Below are 23,635 nucleotides of genomic sequence, written 5' to 3'. Positions count from 1 at the left end.
CACTGTCCACACATACAAGTATAAACATGGACTACATAAACACTGTCCACACACATACAGTACAAACATGGACTACATAACACTGTCCACACACATACAGTACAAACATGGACTACAGAACACTGTTCCACACATACAGTACAAACATGGACTACATAAACACTGTCCACAACATACAGTATAAACATGGACTACATAAACACTGTCCACACACATACAGTACAAACATGGACCTACATAAACACTGTCCACACATACAGTACAAAACATGGACTACATAAACACTGTCCACACACTACAGTACAAACATGGACTACATAAACACTGTCCCACACATACAGTACAAACATGGACTACATAAACACTGTCCACACACATACAGTATAAACATGGACTACATAAACACTGTCCACACATACAGTAAACATGCCTACAACACTGTCCACACATACAGTACAAACATGGACTACATAAACACTGTCCACACATACAGTACAAACATGGACTACATAACACTGTCCACACATACAGTACAAACATGGACTACATAAACACTGTCCACACATACAGTGCAAACATGGACTACATAAACACTGTCCACACATACAGTACAAACATGGACTACATAAACACTATCCACACACATACAGTATAAACATGGACTACATAAACACTGTCCACACACATACAGTATAAGCATGGACTACATAAACACTGCCCACACACATACAGTACAAACATGGACTACATAAACACTGTCCACACATACAGTACAAACATGGACTACATAAACACTGTCCACACATACAGTACAAACATGGACTACATAAACACTGTCCACACATACAGTACAAACATGGACTACATAAACACTGTCCACACATACAGTATAAACATGGACGACATAAACACTGTCCACACATACAGTATAAACATGGACTACAGAAACACTGTTCACTCATACAGTACAAACATGGACTACATAAACACTGTCCACACACATACAGTATAAACATGGACTACATAAACACTGTCCACACACATACAGTATAAGCATGGACTACATAAACACTGCCCACACACATACAGTACAAACATGGACTACATAAACACTGTCCACACATACAGTACAAACATGGACTACATGAACACTGTCCACACATACAGTACAAACATGGACTACATAAACACTGTCCACACATACAGTACAAACATGGACTGCATAAACACTGTCCACACACATACAGTATAAACATGGACTACATAAACACTGTCCACACACATACAGTACAAACATGGACTACATAACACTGTCCACACACATACAGTACAAACATGGACTACATAAACACTGTCCACACACATACATAAAACATGGACTACATAAACACTGTCACACATACAGTACACATGGACTACATAAACACTGTCCACACACATACAGTACAAACATGGACTACATAAACACTGTCCACCACATACAGTACAAACATGGACTACATAAACACTGTCCCACAACACATACAGTATAAACATGGACTACATAAACACTGTCCACACACATACAGTACAAACATGGACTACATAACACTGTCCACACACATACAGTACAAACATGGACTACAATAAACACTGTCCCACAACATACAGTACAAACATGGACTACATAACACTGTCCACACATCAGTACAAACATGGACTACATAAACACTGTCCACACATACAGTACAAACATGGACTACATAAACACGGTCCACACATACAGTACAAACATGGACTACATAAACACTGTCCACACATACAGTATAAAACATGGACTACATAAACACTGTCCACACATACAGTATAAAACAGGGACTACATAAACACTGTCCACACATACAGTACAAAACTGGACTACATAAACACTGTCCACACATGCAGTACAAACATGGACTACATAAACACTGTCCACACACATACAGTATAAACATGGACTACATAAACACTGTCCACACACATACAGTATAAACATGGACTACATAAACACTGTCCACACATACAATACAAACATGGACTACATAAACACTGTCCACACATACAGTATAAACATGGACGACATAAACACTGTCCACACATACAGTATAAACATGGACTACAGAAACACTGTTCACACATACAGTACAAACATGGACTACATAAACACTGTCCACACACATACAGTACAAACATGGACTACATAAACACTGTCCACACATACAGTACAAACATGGACTACATAAACACTGTCCACACATACAGTATAAACATGGACTACAGAAACACTGTTCACACATACAGTACAAACATGGACTACATAAACACTGTCCACACACATACAGTACAAACATGGACTACATAAACACTGTCCACACATACAGTACAAACATGGACTACATAAACACTGTCCACACGTGCAGTACAAACATGGACTACATAAACACTGTCCACACACATGCAGTACAAACATGGACTACATAAACACTGTCCACACACATACAGTATAAACATGGACTACATAAACACTGTCCACACACATACAGTATAAACATGGACTACATAAACACTGTCCACACATACAGTACAAACATGGACTACATAAACACTGTCCACACATACAGTATAAACATGGACTACATAAACACTGTCCACACATACAGTATAAACATGTACTACATAAACACTGTCCACACATACAGTATAAACATGGACTACATAAACACTGTCCACACATACAGTATAAACATGGACTACATAAACACTGTCCACACATACAATACAAACATGGACTACATAAACACTGTCCACACATACAGTATAAACATGGACTACATAAACACTGTCCACACACATACAGTACAAACATGGACTACATAACCACTGTCCACACACATACAGTACAAAACATGGACTACATAAACACGTCCACACATACAGTACAAACATGGACTACATAAACACTGTCCACACATACAGTATAAACATGGACTATATAAACACTGTCCACACACATACAGTACAAACATGGACTACATAAACACTGTCCACACATACAGTACAAACATGGACTACATAAACACTGTCCACACACATACAGTACAAACATGGACTACATAAACACTGTCCACACATACAGTACAAACATGGACTACATAAACACTGTCCACACACATACAGTATAACATGGACTACATAACACTGTCCACACATACAGTACAAACATGGACTACATAAACACTGTCCACACATACAGTACAAACATGGACTACATAAACACTGTCCACACATACAGTGCAAACATGGACTACATAAACACTGTCCACACATACAGTACAAACATGGACTACATAAACACTATCCACACACATACAGTACAAACATGGACTACATAAACACTGTCCACACATACAGTGCAAACATGGACTACATAAACACTGTCCACACATACAGTACAAACATGGACTACATAAACACTGTCCACACATACAGTATAAACATGGACTACATAAACACTGTCCACACACATACAGTACAAACATGGACTACATAAACACTGTCCACACATACAGTACAAACATGGACTACATAAACACTGTCCACACACACACAGTATAAAACATGGACTACATAAACACTGTCCACACACATACAGTACAAACATGGACTACATAAACACTGTCCACACATACAGTACAAACATGGACTACATAAACACTGTCCACACATACAGTACAAACATGGACTACATAAACACTGTCCACACATACAGTACAAACATGGACTACATAAACACTGTCCACACCATACAGTACAAACATGGACTACATAACACTGTCCACACACATACAGTATAAAACATGGACTACATAAACACTGTCCACACACATACAGTACAAACATGGACTACATAAACACTGTCCACACACATACAGTACAAACATGGACTACATAAACACTGTCCACACATACAGTACAAACATGGACTACATAAACACTGTCCACACATACAGTACAAACATGGACTACATAACACTGTCCACACATACAGTACAAACATGGACTACATAAACACTGTCCACACATACAGTACAAACATGGACTACATAAACACTGTCCACACATACAGTATAAACATGGACTACATAAACACTGTCCACACATACAGTATAAACATGGACTACATAAACACTGTCCACACATACAGTACAAACATGGACTACATAAACACTGTCCACACATGCAGTACAAACATGGACTACATAAACACTGTCCACACACATACAGTATAAACATGGACTACATAAACACTGTCCACACACATACAGTATAAACATGGACTACATAAACACTGTCCACACATACAATACAAACATGGACTACATAAACACTGTCCACACATACAGTATAAACATGGACGACATAAACACTGTCCACACATACAGTATAAACATGGACTACAGAAACACTGTTCACACATACAGTACAAACATGGACTACATAAACACTGTCCACACACATACAGTACAAACATGGACTACATAAACACTGTCCACACATACAATACAAACATGGACTACATAAACACTGTCCACACATACAGTACAAACATGGACTACATAAACACTGTCCACACACATACAGTATAAACATGGACTACATAAACACTGTCCACACATACAGTACAAACATGGACTCCATAAACACTGTCCACACATACAGTGTAAACATGGACTACATAAACACTGTCCACACATACAGTATAAACATGTACTACATAAACACTGTCCACACATACAGTATAAACATGGACTACATAAACACTGTCCACACATACAGTACAAACATGGACTACATAAACACTGTCCACACATACAGTACAAACATGGACTACATAAACACTGTCCACACACATACAGTATAAACATGGACTACATAAACACTGTCCACACACATACAGTACAAACATGGACTACATAAACACTGTCCACACACATACAGTACAAACATGGACTACATAAACACTGTCCACACATACAGTACAAACATGGACTACATAAACACTGTCCACACACATACAGTACAAACATGGACTACATAAACACTGTCCACACATACAGTACAAACATGGACTACATAAACACTGTCCACACACATACAGTATAAACATGGACTACATAAACACTGTCCACACACATACAGTACAAACATGGACTACATAAACACTGTCCCACACACATACAGTACAAACATGGACTACATAAACACTGTCCACACATACAGTACAAACATGGACTACATAAACACTGTCCACACATACAGTACAAACATGGACTACATAAACACTGTCCACACATACAGTACAAACATGGACTACATAAACACTGTCCACACATACAGTACAAACATGGACTACATAAACACTGTCCACACATACAGTATAAACATGGACTACATAAACACTGTCCACACATACAGTATAAACATGGACTACATAAACACTGTCCACACATACAGTACAAACATGGACTACATAAACACTGTCCACACATGCAGTACAAACATGGACTACATAAACACTGTCCACACATACAGTACAAACATGGACTACATAAACACTGTCCACACATACAGTACAAACATGGACAACATAAACACTGTCCACACACATACAGTATAAACATGGACGACATAAACACTGTCCACACATACAGTATAAACATGGACTACAGAAACACTGTTCACACATACAGTACAAACATGGACTACATAAACACTGTCCACACACATACAGTACAAACATGGACTACATAAACACTGACCACACATACAATACAAACATGGACTACATAAACACTGTCCACACACATACAGTATAAACATGGACTACATAAACACTGTCCACACATACAGTACAAACATGGACTACATAAACACTGTCCACACATACAGTATAAACATGGACTACATAAACACTGTCCACACATACAGTATAAACATGTACTACATAAACACTGTCCACACATACAGTATAAACATGGACTACATAAACACTGTCCACACATACAGTATAAACATGGACTACATAAACACTGTCCACACATACAATACAAACATGGACTACATAAACACTGTCCACACATACAGTATAAACATGGACTACATAAACACTGTCCACACACATACAGTACAAACATGGACTACATAAACACTGTCCACACACATACAGTACAAACATGGACTACATAAACACTGTCCACACATACAGTACAAACATGGACTACATAAACACTGTCCACACATACAGTATAAACATGGACTACATAAACACTGTCCACACACATACAGTACAAACATGGACTACATAAACACTGTCCACACATACAGTACAAACATGGACTACATAAACACTGTCCACACACATACAGTACAAACATGGACTACATAAACACTGTCCACACACATACAGTATAAACATGGACTACATAAACACTGTCCACACACATACAGTATAAACATGGACTACATAAACACTGTCCACACATACAGTACAAATATGGACTACATAAACACTGTCCACACACATACAGTACAAACATGGACTACATAAACACTGTCCACACATACAGTACAAACATGGACTACATAAACACTGTCCACACACATACAGTACAAACATGGACTACATAAACACTGTCCACACACATGCAGTACAAACATGGACTACATAAACACTGTCCACACATACAGTACAAACATGGACTACATAAACACTGTCCACACATATACAGTATAAACATGGACTACATAAACACTGTCCACACACATACAGTACAAACATGGACTACATAAACACTGTCCACACATACAGTACAAACATGGACTACATAAACACTGTCCACACACATACAGTACAAACATGGACTACATAAACACTGTCCACACACATACAGTACAAACATGGACTACATAAACACTGTCCACACACATACAGTACAAACATGGACTACATAAACACTGTCCACACATACAGTATAAACATGGACAACATAAACACTGTCCACACACATACAGTACAAACATGGACTACATAAACACTGTCCACACATACAGTGCAAACATGGACTACATAAACACTGTCCACACATACAGTACAAACATGGACTACATAAACACTGTCCACACACATACAGTATAAACATGGACTACATAAACACTGTCCACACACACAGTACAAACATGGACTACATAAACACTGTCCACACATACAGTACAAACATGGACTACATAAACACTGTCCACACATACAGTACAAACATGGACTACATAAACACTGTCCACACACATACAGTATAAACATGGACTACATAAACACTGTCCACACACATACAGTATAAGCATGGACTACAGAAACACTGTCCACACACATACAGTACAAACATGGACTACATAAACACTGTCCACACATACAGTATAAACATGGACTACATAAACACTGTCCACACATACAGTACAAACATGGACTACATAAACACTGTCCACACATACAGTACAAACATGGACTACATAAACACTGTCCACACATACAGTACAAACATGGACTACATAAACACTGTCCACACACATACAGTATAAACATGGACTACATAAACACTGTCCACACACATACAGTATAAGCATGGACTACATAAACACTGCCCACACACATACAGTACAAACATGGACTACATAAACACTGTCCACACATACAGTACAAACATGGACTACATAAACACTGTCCACACATACAGTACAAACATGGACTACATAAACACTGTCCACACACATACAGTACAAACATGGACTACATAAACACTGTCCACACATACAGTACAAACATGGACTACATAAACACTGTCCACACACATACAGTACAAACATGGACTACATAAACACTGTCCACACACATACAGTACAAACATGGACTACATAAACACTGTCCACACATACAGTACAAACATGGACTACATAAACACTGTCCACACATACAGTATAAACATGTACTACATAAACACTGTCCACACACATACAGTACAAACATGGACTACATAAACACTGTCCACACATACAGTACAAACATGGACTACATAAACACTGTCCACACACATACACACTGGGCTCTGGTGAAAAGTTCTGCACTATATAGGGAACAGGGTGCAAGAAGCGTACTATATAGGGAACAGGATGTAAGTAGTGCACTATATAGGGAACAGGATGGAAGTAGTGCACTACATCTGGAAGAGGATGCCATTTGGGATGTAGACTTGGTCGTCAGGTAATACATGCTCTCTCCCTCCCTCCCTCCCTCCAGATCTCTCCGGAGGTGCTGTGTCGAGCGGGGGTCAAAGTGCACCGGACCGTCCAGCAGAGTGGCCAGTTCGTCGTCTGTTTCCCGGCAGCGTTCGTCTCCAAGGTGTGCTGCGGCTACAGCGTCTCCGAGACAGTGCACTTCGCCACCCCCCAGTGGCTGAACACGGGATACCAGGCTGCCAAGGTTGGAGCCCCCCGTCGTATCAATACTTGAAGGAAAAGCTATTAGTTGAAAGAAGAGTATAGTTTAATTCAGTACATAATGGATGATAATGTTACCTGCCATGCTAACGTTGCTGTAGTATTTAGTATAGTGTTACTAGTCGTTGGCATCGGCATGATCAATGTTGTTTTCACAGATAAAGTTGCAAGATCAGTTTGATTAATGTATTGGTCTTCAACATTAATACAGATTCTTAAACACAGTTCTCCATAAAAAAAATCTGAATTACTTTTCTGTTACAATAAAAAAATATATATATTGTTATTCAAGACAATTTCAAAGTGATATAAATGTCTTTGCTAAAATTAACGAAAATCCATTTTCGTTTAGGAGTCTGACCACATAGAGTATGAACTCCTGTACCCGTCCTGTACCTCTCCATGCTCCTGTACATCTTGGGGTGGCCAGTTTGACTGAGTTCCAGTCCTGAAAGCTCCTCACGAAGGGGTGGTAACCAGACTCTAAAGTCTGACTTAACCAGCTTCCTGGCAAAGTCAACACATAGTTTAGTCAGTCAGTCAGTCAGTCAGTCTGTCTGTCTATCAGTCAGTCAGTTCAGATAGAGTGGACAAACTGAGGGTAGAGAGTGCCTCTGTGTACCCGGTGTTCCGCTGGTCAGTTCAGTATCAAAGATTCTGTTATCCACATGGATTTTAGTTCCCTACACATCTACTGCATGAAAGGAGGGATTTGCGAGGGTTTACCAAACTGAGCACATCCATTCATCTGAACTGGGATATGTTGTCAAAAGACCCTGTCATATCAAATGTTGAAATATCTCTTACCTCTCCTCCACAGGAGCTGAAATGTCGACGCATAGAGAGGTCCTTCTCCATGGAGAAGTTGCTGTACCAGATCGCAATGTCAGAATCTAAACGGGAGAATGGTGTCATTCTGAGTACCATGACCTCACTTCTCAAAGACCTCAGGTGGGTTTAACTATTTAACCAATAGCAGTATTATCATTCCAGATCACAGTATCAATAGCAGTATTATCATTCCAGATCACAGTATCAATAGCAGTATTATGATTCCAGATCACAGTATCAATAGCAGTATTATCATTCCAGATCACAGTATCAATAGCAGTATTATCATTCCAGATCACAGTATTAATAGCAGAATTATCATTGTAGGTCACAGTATCATTGTAGATCACAGTATCAATAGCAGTATTATCATTCCAGATCACAGTATCAATAGCAGTATTATGATTCCAGATCACAGTATCAATAGCAGTATTATCATTCCAGATCACAGTATCAATAGCAGTATTATCATTCCAGATCACAGTATCAGTAGCAGTATTATGATTCCAGATCACAGTATTAATAGCAGAATTATCATTGTAGGTCACAGTATCATTGTAGATCACAGTATCAATAGCAGTATCATCATTCCAGATCACAGTATTAATAGCAGAATTATCATTGTAGGTCACAGTATCATTGTAGATCACAGTATCATTGTAGATCCCCGGACGTGCTACCTGACGCCAGACCTGCTGTTTTAAACTCTCTAGAGACAGCAGGAGCGGCAATGATCGGCTATGAAAAGCCAACTGACATTTACTCCTGAGGTGCTGACCTGTTGCACCCTCGACATCCACTGTGATTATTATTATTTGACCCTGCTGGTCATCTATGAACATTTGAACATCTTGGCCATGTTCTGTTATAATCTCCATCCGGCACAGCCAGAAGAGGACTGGCCTCCCCTCAGACCCTGGTTCCTCTCTAGGTTTCTTCCTAGGTTCCTGCCTTTCTAGGGAGTTTTTCCTAGCCACCGTGCTTCTACACCTGCATTGCTTGCTGTTTGGGGTTTTAGGCTGGGTTTCTGTACAGCACTTTGAGATACCAGCTGATGTAAGAAGGGCTTTATAAATACATTTGATTTTATCACAGTCCCATCATACATAGAATGTAATGCTACTCTTAAAAGGGCAATCTGGGATTCAAAAAACGACAAAGCAGTCACCCCACCACCTGTTGAATAAACAGCTGTGGGATGGGGCTGGAGAAATGTAACCACTCTCAAGAATCAATAGCTATACATCATTCATTTAAAAGTACATGGTACCTATTGCAAATTGACCCTTTCTACAACTTTAAAAAAAGGAAACAGTAGCCATTGATTACAGACGATACACCAGTCTGCTCTACCTGTTCCAGGGATACAGAGTTGAGACAGCGCAGGGATCTGTTTGACGCCGGCCTGCGGTCTGTTGCCCGCTACTGTAGCCATGACAACCAGGCCTCGTCAGAGAGCAGGAGGATCCAGCGCCAGTGGCTGAGGCTCGACCCCTCGGACCGACGCTGCCAGGTGTGCCAACACCTCTGCTACCTCTCCATGGTGAGTCTTTACTGGGCAGGGAAGGTTGGGCCAAAACATAGGCAGGGATTCAATCAAAGGCACGTTGTCGACAAGCGCACTGCACGGCCAACAAGGAGCCTTCTGAAAGGCCATTTCCCCGATGTTCGTGGAGATGGCATCGATGGTTAAGTCTGCAGATGTGAGCTCAATCGTAAATGTCCTGTAAAAAGACCGGTCTTACTTTATTGTCCCTGGAGGGAAAATGTTGTGTTTATTCTGTCCTGATGGCATGCTCCTCATGTCCCTGCAGGTGGTTCAGGAGGGAAAATGTTGTGTTTATTCTGTCCTGACGGCATGCTCCTCATGTCCCTGCAGGTGGTTCAGGAGAGTGAGAACGTGGTGTTCTGTCTGGAGTGTGTCCTGCTGTACGTACAGAAACACAAGTCTTGCCGAGGCCTCAAAATGATGTACCGTTACGACGAGGTACTACAGTACACTACACACTACTACAGTACACTACGCTACTACTGTATACTACACTACACACAACTACAGTACACTACACGACACACTACTACAGTACGCGACACACTACTACAGTACACTACTACAGTACACACTACTACAGTACACTACACACTGCTACAGTACACTACTACAGTACACTACTACAGTACACTTCACACTACAGTGCACTACAGTACACACTACTACAGTACAACAGTGCACTACACTACACACTACAAACTACAGTACACTATGCACTACTACAGTACACTACTACAGTACACTACACACAACTACAGTACACTACACACTACAGTACACAACTACAGTACACACTACTACAGTACACTACACTACTAAAGTACACAACTACAGTATACTACAGTACAGTACTACAGTGCACTACACACTACACTACAAACTACTAAAGTACACAACTACAGTACACTACTACAGCACATTACTACAGTGCACTACACACTACTACAGTACACTACTACTACATTACTACAGTGCACTACACACTACAGTACACTACTAGTGCACTACACACTACTACAGTACAGTACAACAGTACACTACACAACTACAGTACACACTACTAAAGTATACTTCAGTACACTACTAAAGTACACTACACACTACTAAAGTACACTACATACTACTACAGTACACTACACACTACTAAAGTGCACAAATTCAGTACACTACACACTACTAAAGTACACTACATACTACTACAGTACACTACACACTACTAAAGTGCACAAATTCAGTACACTACACACTACTACAGTACACTACTACAGTGCACAACTACAGCACACTACTACAGTACACTACTACAGTACGCACTACTACAGCACACTACTACAGTACACTACTACAGTACACTACTACAGTACGCACTACTACAGTACACTACTACAGCACACTACTACAGTACACACTACTACAGCACACTGGTCTAAATTCTTTCCAACATTTGATGTAACCTTGTTTAACCAGGAGATGTGAAAATTCTCAGAACATGAAAGCAGTTCAGCTCAACACAATCAATACATTCATAGTCCAGACCTCCATTATTAGGAAGTAGGAGGTCGTCAATTACTACACCCACTCTTCAATGTCAACCCACATTCTTCTTCTCCTGATTCCAATTCCTCTTCCTCTCAGGACCAAATCAACCATCTGGTGAGCAGGGTGTGTGGGAGAGTGCTGGAGAGGAGCGGTGCTGAGAAGAGGAGGGGGACGAGAGGACTTCAGGGCCTCGGTGAGACGTCCACCCCGGCCAAACGCAGCACCCGAAACAGAACCTCCATCACTGTGTCCCTCACCCGCCTCCCCTCCTCCACCCTGCCCAAGACCGCCCTCAGCTCTAAATAACTCACATCATGGGCCGCGCTCCAATACTTCACATCCTTCCTTCCTGGGTTCTTTGAGGTAAACACAGATTTACAAGTGGTTAGGTTACTACCACCCAATTACTGTCACCAATCCAACCAATTCGCACCTGTGATTACTTCAAAGGAAGGAAGGAAGGTAGAAAGGAAGGACTTCTGAAGTATTCCAACAGGACCAGTGCTTCACGACGGTACATTTCTCTCTGCTCAGTGTGGAGAATGTGCTCCTTAAACCACGGCTTTTGCACTAGCGTAAAAAAACATGTTCTTTTTAAGAGGCATTAATGGCTGGTTTCAGTTCCGTATCGGAGGATCCGCGTTACAGCTCAATTGAAATTTGAAGGCAACGTTCCCGCGTTCGCTGCATATCTCAGCTCGATTGGAAATGACCTTTAAAATGTTAGCGCGGATCTTCAGCGATATGGATTGAATCCAGCCCTTCGTCCAATACTGTAAATTGTATCTAGATATCCCAATATCCTCCTAGCTACTGTTATTACCTACAGACTTCACTTCCCTGCTGCTACATCTTGGTGCTCAATTTATACTGTCATTGGTGTAGTAGTAATAATAATAATGATCATTTCTGTTTCGCTCAAAGCCATTGGACTGCATCCTGAACTGTGAACACGTTTTTAGAACTTGTTACCAATAAGTTGATTCTACACACAGTTTTGCGTTAGACTCCAACCAGTAATAAGGCTCTTCAGGGGTTTGTAATACATGAATACGATAAAGTTTTTTCCAGCGGAGCGCAAAAAGTGGGTCGTATTTATTAGTGCTAAACGTAGCAAAACGTTTTGCAACAGAAAAACAAAAAACAAGCGTTCCTTATTGGACATGTTCAGGTAGTCCCTCCCCGTTTTGGCCCTTTTGCTTCTGTTTGGTTCCTAGTGAATACGACCCTGGCCTCAGTATAAAACAGGGCCCCTTCTCAGATCCTTGATGTTATAATTATTTAGAGAATTGGCCAAGAGTGGAACGGTCATCGTGGGCTTCACACCGCTCATCTGACCATTTTGGCGTGAAACACTGTGCCTAAACAAAATGCATACTAATCATTTTCAATCACTTTTGGTGCCGATAGTTTTTGTTTTGTGACCAAGTTATCCACTCTAGACCCTTATAGGCTCTTGACCTGCAACTCTTGGGTCTCTGGGACTGCGTTCCAAATGGCAGCCTATCCCCTATTTAGAGCACTAGTTTTGACCAGAGCCCCAACGGCACTATATAGGGAATAGGGTGCCATTTGGGAGAGTTACAGTCCAGGTGTTTTATCAAAGAAGAAAAACTGAAAACCACAACAGCATTGTACATATAAAACAATGTCAATGTCTAAAGATACATGTACCTGAGCCTTTTAAGGAATGGAATGCAGTGTTTTGGAGTAGGGGATTTATGAAGGAAAAGCCTTACTCCCACCCCCCCACCCGTTACTTCATCTGTGGCCCCGTATACACTCAACGGTTGTGATACAAAACAAATATACAATTACACAAGCGTTGTGGAGACAGTGAAATGGTTGTGTAAATGTTTTTTGTGCAGACCAAAAAATAATATATTGTATCACAACCCTTGTGTCAACTGTATTGGACATTAGTTGTATGGGGCCAGGGTTGCCCTGGTAACATGTATGGAGAAGTGCTTCTTATATCACTGAAGTACAGCATCGTTTCAATCCCCTCGTTTTTTACCTTTACTTTTTTAAGATAAGGGAAAATAAGTAGAAGAATAATAAAATTGTAAAATCGACTATGTACAGAAGCAGTACCTCCTGCTGTTGCACTCCAGCCTCGAGACAAGAGTCCTTTAAATCAGCTTGTTGAGACCCCTTACAAAAACAATCCATTTTTAAAGTTCACATATATACAGAGTTTGATGTTTTGGTTGTTTTTTTACAACAGGCTCATTACAGCCGACCGTCTAATTTATTATCTCTGATACTGTTTTCCTTCCATGCTGATTCAAGTTGGACAATGACCGTTTTATTTTCTATTTTATTTGTTAGTACCCATTAAGGTTGAATAAAAAGGTTTGACAGTGTCTATCCAAATGTGTTCTTCTCAGTGCCGTGTGTCTGTACCCTCCAAGCATCCTGCCAAACGTCTCTGTGTTTAACAACCACCAAGCTATTCTAGTTATCGACCTCAAACCTTTGGTTTAAACTCACGGCTCTGCCCATATATGGGATACAGGGTTCCATTTGGGACTCAGCCACATGCTCCATCATGTGATTCTAGTGTGCTGCAGTGTATAATCTCTGTTTTGTTTGAACTCATGAAGAATGCAGTACCTTGAACATTTTAAACATCTTTATTATTATTTACTTAGATATAATTGGATACAAGGAAGGAAGCTACATTTCATTTATAAAAAACGGGGGAAAAAGCTTTTGGAGAAAAATGCAAAACGGACCCCCAGATCAGCGTCTAGGAGCTACCCTATAGCCCCTAGTGCCGTTCTCAGCCAAGCGGCAGCTCTGTGACGGCTCCTAAGAGGCCTGCGAGTCGCTGTCGTCAGAGTTCTTGAACTTTTCCACCTCGGGCAACGACACCAGGGCTGTGTCAGCCTGCACTTCCTCCTCGTCTGGCAGTACCAGAGGCTGGTCTCCGTCTCCGCTGGCCTCGCTGCCCTCCCCCTCCTGGCACTCCCCCAGGCTGGTGTCCTGGCTGGTGTCCTGGCTGGCTGAGCCTGGCTCCGTGGAGGAGAAGGAAGACGGCTTGTTCCTCAGTTCCGCCAGGGTGGGCACCCGCAGGGAGATCTCAGAGGACAACGACTCAGGGTCTGGACCTGGGAGACAGGAGGGAGGGAGAGGGGATCAGTCCAACATCACGGCTCTGCCCATATATGGGACACAGGGTTCCATTTGGGACTCAACCACATGCTCCATCATGTGATTCTAGTGTGCTGCAGTGTATAATCTCTGTTTTGTTTGAACTCATGACCACCTTCCCATGACAACACAACGTGTTATCCCCACGGTGACGCGCATGCTTTGATACCATGCGTTCATAAGAAAGTGGCTCACTAGCAACGCACTTAATAACATGACTAAATGGACACAAGCAAAACAGCACAAAGCACAGCAAAGAAATGTACTGTTGTTCTACTGGTTAGTTAGCATTAGCCATACTGTCTCTGTACCGTTGGTGGCTACATGATAGCATTAGCCATACTGTCTCTGTACCGTTGGTGGCTACATGATAGCATTAGCCATACTGTCTCTGTACCGTTGGTGGCTACATGATAGCATTACCCATACTGTGTCTGTACCGTTGGTGGCTACATGATAGCATTAGCCATACTGTGTCTGTACCGTTGGTGGCTACATGATAGCATTAGCCATACTGTGTCTGTACCGTTGGTGGCTACATGATAGCATTAGCCATACTGTGTCTGTACCGTTGGTGGCTACATGATAGCATTAGCCATACTGTGTCTGTACTGTTGGTGGCTACATGATAGCATTAGCCATACTGTGTCTGTACCGTTGGTGGCTACATGATAGCATTAGCCATACTGTGTCTGTACTGTTGGTGGCTACATGATAGCATTAGCCATACTGTCTCTGTACCGTTGGTGGCTACATGATAGCATTAGCCATACTGTGTCTGTACCGTTGGTGGCTACATGATAGCATTAGCCATACTGTCTCTGTACCGTTGGTGGCTACATGATATCAACACATGGTCGTCCCAAATTGTACCCTATTCCCTACATAAATTTGTACAAATAAGTAGCAAGCCTTCTGCAAGCCTGTTTCTGTAGTGAGGCAGCTTGATGTACCAGTACACCTCCTGGACAGGACACTAGTCTATCTCCTGTTACTGTAGTGAGGCAGTTTGATGTACTAGTACACCACCTGGACAGGACACTAGTCTATCTCCTGTTACTGTAGTGAGACAGCTTGATGTACTAGTACACCACCTGGACAGGACACTAGTCTATCTCCTGTTACTGTAGTGAGACAGCTTGATGTACTAGTACACCACCTGGACAGGACACTAGTCTATCTCCTGTTACTGTAGTGAGACAGCTTGATGTACTAGTACACCACCTGGACAGGACACTAGTCTATCTCCTGTTACTGTAGTGAGACAGCTTGATGTACCAGTACACCCCCTGGACAGGACACTAGTCTATCTCCTGTTTCCGTAGCGTGAAGCTACTCCCAATCTTCCAATTTCAGGGAGGACACTAACCACAAGGCCACTGAGTTGGTTATTCCCTACATAGTGCACGGTGTTGATAAGTACCTGAGGTGAGTGAGGAGCTCAGGCTGTTGTCTTCTCCTCCAGAGTTGAGAAAGACGTCGAGGGCTTCGTGGTCCGACACGTCCATCAAGTCCATCTGTTCCAGAACGTCAACGTTCACCTCCATGGAAGACATGCTACCTATTGGCCCTGTGGAGCGACACACAACCAGCGTCACATCACACTGCAGCTGCACGACTCCGGTACTGTTACTCAGTCCCATCCATCTTGGAACTTATCCTCCAATATGGTTGAAAGAGAGGCGAGGAGATGGGGTGCGAGGAATCACGGAATGACGAATTGAGAACCTCAGTCTGACAGACAGTACAACAGCATAACACTGAAGATACACACACACACACACACACACACACACACACACACACACACACACACACACACACACACACACACACACACACACACACACACACACACACACACACACACACACACACACACACACAGACAGACAGCACTATCATACCTCAAGTATGATGAAAGCAGGAAGGGGAAGCACAATAAAAGACATAGGAAACAGTCAATTAACCGGCGTAGCGTCACTGGTTATTGTAAAGCTCAACGTCCCAGCATTAGACAGAGCAGAACAAGACAAGGGAAAAGTCATAGAATCTACAACACAGCAGTTACACCAGACGAAAGTTAATACAGAAAATATCATAAAACACAAGTCAACCTTTTTAAAAGAGCCTTTCTTTGACCTTCTGCAACGTTTATATTTTTATTTTATTTTTATTTAGCCTTTATTTAACTATGCAAGTCAGTTAAGATCAAATTCTTATTTTCAATGACGGCCTAGGAACAGTGGGTTAACTGCCTTGTTCAGGGGCAGAACGACAGATTTTTACCTTGTCAGCTCGGGGATTTGATCTTGCAACCTTTCGGTTACTAGTTCAACGCTCTAACCACTAGGCTACCCTGCCGTATCAACAGAGAGTGTTCCAAATGGGACGCTATTTCCTACAGACCCGTAGTGCACTACTTCCCAGGGCCCGTAGTGCTATGGTCCAAAGCAGTGCACTATAAAAGGGAACAGGGTGCCATTTGGGAGCCAAACAAGTGTGTGTTCTCGGTTCCAGCTCACCTCTTCTGTCGGTGATCTGCAGGTAGCCAGTAGAGAGGTACTGATCCATGTCCTGTTGGAAAGCTTCTTCAAAGTACTTCTGCCTCTCCTTCAGCTTCCCCTGCTGGGCGTGTTCCATGTCCAGCACCTTCTGGGCGTGCTCAGAGTCCAGCTCGGCTGGGGGGAAACAGGAAGTACAGGACAAGTAAAGGAACAGGAAGTAGAGGACACGTAAACATAGAGGTGGATAGAGGGTTGACTTGCTCTCACAGAAGCAGCCATTGAAAAGATAGGAGATGAGCTCTAGTACATCTCTATGGAGGTCAGTAATACCCGTTGGATAGACATAAGGACTAGCCACCGTCAAATTATAAAGCCTCAGTCATCCATGATTTTATGGAAACATGTTTCACAAATCTGCACTGTATAGGTCACTGTGTAGGTCAATGTATAGGTCACTGTATACGTTACTGTGTAGGTCACTGTGTAGGTCACTGTATACGTTACTGTGTAGGTCACTGTATACGTTACTGTGTAGGTCACTGTATACGTTACTGTGTAGGTCACTGTATACGTTACTGTGTAGGTCACTGTATACGTTACTGTGTAGGTCACTGTATACGTTACTGTGTAGGTCACTGTATACGTTACTGTGTAGGTCACTGTATACGTTACTGTGTAGGTCACTGTGTAGGTCACTGTATACGTTACTGTGTAGGTCACTGTATACGTTACTGTGTAGGTCACTGTGTAGGTCACTGTGTAGGTCACTGTATACGTTACTGTGTAGGTCACTGTATACGTTACTGTGTAGGTCACTGTATACGTTACTGTGTAGGTCACTGTATACGTTACTGTGTAGGTCACTGTGTAGGTCACTGTATACGTTACTGTGTAGGTCACTGTATACGTTACTGTGTAGGTCACTGTATACGTTACTGTGTAGGTCACTGTATACGTTACTGTGTAGGTCACTGTGTACATTAACACAGATGTTGTATTAGTTGATGTTACTGAATATAAACAAGTCATTGTTTGGTTTCCTGTTAAGCTCCATGGAAAGTGGAGTAGCCTCCGCTCTTTTCTAGTGACCCCAAATCCATTGACAACATACATACAGTTTGGGATGCAACCTGTAGTTAGAGTTTTACATCAGATAAATGTCTTATTACAATAATGATCAACATCATCATACAGATATCATAAGATAGATGTCTTCTCACTATAACAATGATCAACATCATCCTACAGATATCATAAGATAAATGTCTTCTCACTATAATAATGATCAACATCATCCTACAGATATAAGATAAATGTCTTCTCACTATAACAATGATCAACATCATCCTACAGATATCATAAGATAAATGTCTTCTCACTATAACAATGATCAACATCATCCTACAGATATCATAAGATAAATGTCTTCTCACTATAACAATGATCAACATCATCCTACAGATATCATAAGATAAATGTCTTCTCACTATAATAATGATCAACATCATCCTACAGATATCATAAGATAAATGTCTTCTCACTATAACAATGATCAACATCATCCTACAGATATCATAAGATAAATGTCTTCTCACTATAATAATGATCAACATCATCCTACAGATATCATAAGATAAATGTCTTCTCACTATAACAATGATCAACATCATCCTACAGATATCATAAGGTAAATGTCTTCTCACTATAACAATGATCAACATCATCCTACAGATATCATAAGATAAATGTCTTCTCACTATAATAATGATCAACATCATCCTACAGATATCATAAGATAAATGTCTTCTCACGATAATAATGATCAACATCATCCTACAGATATCATAAGATAAATGTCTTCTCACTATAACAATGATCAACATCATCCTACAGATATCATAAGATAAATGTCTTCTCACTATAACAATGATCAACATCATCCTACAGATATCATAAGATAAATGAGTCTGGCCAGAGACACTGTCCTTACGGTAGAGTCTTCTCACAGAGCCCGGAGTCTGGCCAGAGACACCATCCTTACTGTAGCGTCTCCTCACAGAGCCCTGAGTCTGGCCAGAGACACCATCCTTACTGTAGCATCTCCTCAAAGAGCCCTGAGTCTGGCCAGAGACCATCCTTACTGTAGCGTCTCCTCACAGAGCCCAGAGTCTGGCCAGAGACACCATCCTTACTGTAGAGTCTCCTCACAGAGCCCTGAGTCTGGCCAGAGACACCATCCTTACTGTAGCGTCTCCTCACAGAGCCCCGAGTCTGGCCAGAGACACCATCCTTACTGTAGCGTCTCCTCACAGAGCCCCGAGTCTGGCCAGAGACACCATCCTTACTGTAGCGTCTCCTCACAGAGCCCCGAGTCTGGCCAGACACCATCCTTACTGTAGCGTCTCCTCACAGAGCCCCGAGTCTGGCCAGAGACACCATCCTTACTGTAGCGTCTCCTCACAGAGCCCCGAGTCTGGCCAAAGACACCATCCTTACTGTAGCGTCTCCTCACAGAGCCCCGAGTCTGGCCAGAGACACCATCCTTACTGTAGAGTCTCCTCACAGAGCCCCGAGTCTGGCCAGAGACACCATCCTTACTGTAGCGTCTCCTCACAGAGCCCCGAGTCTGGCCAGAGACACCATCCTTACTGTAGAGTCTCCTCACAGAGCCCCGAGTCTGACCAGAGACACCAACCTTACTGTAGCGTCTCCTCACAGAGCCCTGAGTCTGGCCAGACACCACCCTTACTGTAGCGTCTCCTCACAGAGCCCTGAGTCTGGCCAGAGACACCATCCTTACTGTAGCGTCTCCTCACAGAGCCCTGAGTCTGGCCAGACACCATCCTTACTGTAGCGTCTCCTCACAGAGCCCTGAGTCTGGCCAGAGACACCATCCCTACTGTAGCGTCTCCTCACAGAGCCCTGAGTCTGGCCAGAGACACCATCCTTACTGTAGAGTCTCCTCACAGAGCCCCGAGTCTGGCCAGAGACACCATCCTTACTGTAGCGTCTCCTCACAGAGCCCTGAGTCTGGCCAGAGACACCATCCTTACTGTAGCGTCTCCTCACAGAGCCCTGAGTCTGGCCAGAGACACCATCCTTACTGTAGCGTCTCCCCACAGAGCCCTGAGTCTGGCCAGAGACACCATCCTTACTGTAGCGTCTCCTCACAGAGCCCCGAGTCTGGCCAGAGACACCATCCTTACTGTAGCTTCTCCTCACAGAGCCCCGAGTCTGGCCAGAGACACCATCCTTACTGTAGCGTCTCCTCACAGAGCCCTGAGTCTGGCCAGAGACACCATCCTTACTGTAGCGTCTCCTCACAGAGCCCTGAGTCTGGCCAGACACCTCTGTGTGGAGCGTGCAGAGACTAGCACCCTGAGTCTGGCCAGAGAGACTATTCTGTGACCTCTTTATCTCAGCTAACAACCCTTTCTTGTGATCCAGATCAAACAACCCTTCTTGTGATACTATAGTACCAGGATACTAACAAGATACCACTACAGTACTATAGGATACTAACAAGATACTGCTAAAATACTACAGTACCAGGATACTAACAAGATACCGCTACAGTACTATAGGATACTAACAAGATAATGCTAAAATACTACAGTACCAGGATACTAACAAGATACCGCTACAGTACTACAGGATACCAACAAGATACCGCTACAGTACTACAGGATACCAACAAGATACCGCTACAGTACTATAGGATACTAACAATATACTGCTAAAATACTACAGTACCAGGATACTAACAAGATACCGCTACAGTACTACAGGATACTAACAAGATACCGCTACAGGATACTAACAAGATACCGCTACAGGATACTAACAAGATACCGCTACAATACTACAGGATACCGCTACAATACTACAGGATACCGCTACAGTACTACAGGATACCAACAAGATACCACTACAGTACTACAGGATACCAACAAGATACCGCTACAGTACTACAGGATACTAACAAGATACTGCTAAAATACGACAGTACCAGGATACTAACAAGATACCACTACAATACTACAGGATAGTAACAACAGCAGAGGAACTAACACCCTTGACTTTGCAGTCACATTTGTATTTTCTTACAAGCACTGACTTTGCTGACAGCTGCTTTATTGAGGAACGGTTTTAAATCAAATCAAAGTTTATTTGTCACGTGATCCGAATACAACAGGTGAAATGCTTACTTACAGGCTCTAACCAATAGTGCAAAAAAGGTATTAGGTGAACAATAGGTAGGTAAAGAAATAAAACAACAGTAAAAAGACAGGCTATATACAGTAGCAAGGCTATAAAAGTAGCGAGGCTACATACAGACTTACTGTGACAGATACATGGTTGTCTCACCGAGTTACCTTAAGATGAAATCGCTCTGGATAAGAGCACCTGCTAAATGACTCAAATGTAAATTGATATCACCCACATTGTAGGCTAATTATTTACTTGCCTGCCCAGGGGTGAGTCCTCCAGATAAGAAAACAACAGGACTGTGGTGTTATGTGAAGCCAGACATGTATCGTGACTATCGTCCCAGTTAGCACTAGTCCCCACTGTGAGCCATGTGTCTCTCTCGGTCTTAAAGACAGGAAGCACCTACCAACTTCTCAGAACAGCAGGAAGTGGCTGTGTTACTTTTATGGCACCATAGGAGTGTCTGTGTTACGGCTAGAGGTGCTACATCCTTTAAAAGATGCATATTGTTGCAGTGAATCTTTTGTCCTAGATCAAGCTCTACTCATCATTAACTGCCTTTACAAGAACTGACATCCATGTGGAGTCAAGTAACAACAGATTGAGGAACTAAGTATTTTCTTTATTTTCTGACAAAGTTCATCCCAGAAATGCTGCCTCGGTGAAAATAAGAATTTCAACCCTGAATCATTGGATTCTCACAAATCCTTGAAATGTATTATTTTTTTTAATTTCACCTTTATTTAACCAGGTAGGCAAGTTGAGAACAAGTTCTCATTTACAACTGCGACCTGGCCAAGATAAAGCAAAGCAGTTCGACACATACAACAACACAGAGTTATATATGGAGTAAAACAAACATACAGTCAATAATACAGTAGAAAAATAAGTCTATATACAATGTGAGCAAATGAGGTGAGATAAGGGAGGTAAAGGCAAAAAAGGCCATGGTGGCAAAGTAAATATAATATAGCAAGTAAAACACTGGAATGGTAGATTTACAGTGGAAGAAAGTGCAAAGTAGAAATATAAATAATGGGGTGCAAAGGAGCAAAATAAATAAATACAGTAGGGGAAGAGGTAGTTCTTTGGGCTAAATTATAGATGGGCTATGTACAGGTGCAGTAATCTGTGAGCTGCTCTGACAGCTGGTGCTTAAAGCTAGTGAGGGAGATAAGTGTTTCCAGTTTCAGAGATTTTTGTAGTTCGTTCCAGTCATTGGCAGCAGAGAACTGGAAAGAGAGGCGGCCGAAGGAGGAATTGGCTTTTGGGG

At 42.0% G+C, this 23,635-nt stretch overlaps 3 protein-coding genes and 1 long non-coding RNA gene across 4 annotated transcripts in view; 2 read left to right on the top strand and 2 right to left on the bottom strand.

Annotated features, from left to right (window-relative positions):
• Positions 1–426: 426 nt before the first annotated feature.
• On the top strand, positions 427–14,863 carry LOC115187644 (protein Jumonji). The gene is made up of 6 exons (XM_029746615.1): positions 427–453; positions 8,330–8,548; positions 9,386–9,516; positions 10,759–10,939; positions 11,276–11,383; positions 12,584–14,863. Exons 1-6 carry the CDS (start codon positions 427–429, stop codon positions 12,791–12,793), a joined length of 876 nt encoding a protein of 291 aa, XP_029602475.1. The 3' UTR covers positions 12,794–14,863.
• Positions 14,864–15,104: 241 nt separating this feature from the next.
• Positions 15,105–23,635, bottom strand: part of LOC115187673 (dysbindin-A-like) — a 30,481-nt gene continuing 21,950 nt past the window's right edge. Inside the window, exons 8-10 of the mRNA XM_029746663.1 lie at positions 18,169–18,324; positions 17,067–17,213; positions 15,105–15,600 (exon numbers count right to left, since the gene is read on the bottom strand). Coding sequence (XP_029602523.1) covers positions 15,302–15,600; positions 17,067–17,213; positions 18,169–18,324 — 602 coding nt within the window. The 3' untranslated portion in view covers positions 15,105–15,301. The remainder of the gene's footprint in view (positions 15,601–17,066; positions 17,214–18,168; positions 18,325–23,635) is intronic.
• On the top strand, positions 18,629–19,209 carry LOC115187692 (uncharacterized). The gene is made up of 2 exons (XR_003876116.1): positions 18,629–19,069; positions 19,118–19,209. It is a non-coding gene; the product is annotated as an uncharacterized LOC115187692 (long non-coding RNA).
• Positions 19,271–22,320, bottom strand: LOC115187680 (uncharacterized). The gene is made up of 2 exons (XM_029746673.1): positions 19,466–22,320; positions 19,271–19,414 (listed from the first exon to the last, which is right to left on the bottom strand). Exons 1-2 carry the CDS (start codon positions 20,283–20,285, stop codon positions 19,287–19,289), a joined length of 948 nt encoding a protein of 315 aa, XP_029602533.1. The 5' UTR covers positions 20,286–22,320; the 3' UTR covers positions 19,271–19,286.

Source organism: Salmo trutta, unplaced genomic scaffold, assembly GCF_901001165.1.
Source record: "Salmo trutta unplaced genomic scaffold, fSalTru1.1, whole genome shotgun sequence".
NCBI classification, from domain to species: domain Eukaryota; kingdom Metazoa; phylum Chordata; class Actinopteri; order Salmoniformes; family Salmonidae; genus Salmo; species Salmo trutta.
Note: the sequence above shows the minus strand (reverse complement) of the source record. Positions and strands in the feature narration are given on the sequence as shown.

Excerpts from the sequence above, each read along its gene's own strand:
- LOC115187644 (XM_029746615.1), top strand. The coding sequence starts at position 427 with ATGCCTACAACACTGTCCACACATACA. Across the intron at positions 454-8,329 it reads CAACACTGTCCACACATACA|GTAATACATGCTCTCTCCCT; the intron begins GTACAAACATGG and ends CTTGGTCGTCAG. Across the intron at positions 10,940-11,275 it reads ACCTCTGCTACCTCTCCATG|GTGGTTCAGGAGAGTGAGAA; the intron begins GTGAGTCTTTAC and ends ATGTCCCTGCAG.
- LOC115187680 (XM_029746673.1), bottom strand. The coding sequence starts at position 20,285 with ATGGTCTCTGGCCAGACTCAGGGCTCTTTGAGGAGATGCTACAGTAAG. Across the intron at positions 19,415-19,465 it reads CATTGTTATAGTGAGAAGAC|ATTTATCTTATGATATCTGT; the intron begins ATTTATCTTATA and ends TAGTGAGAAGAC.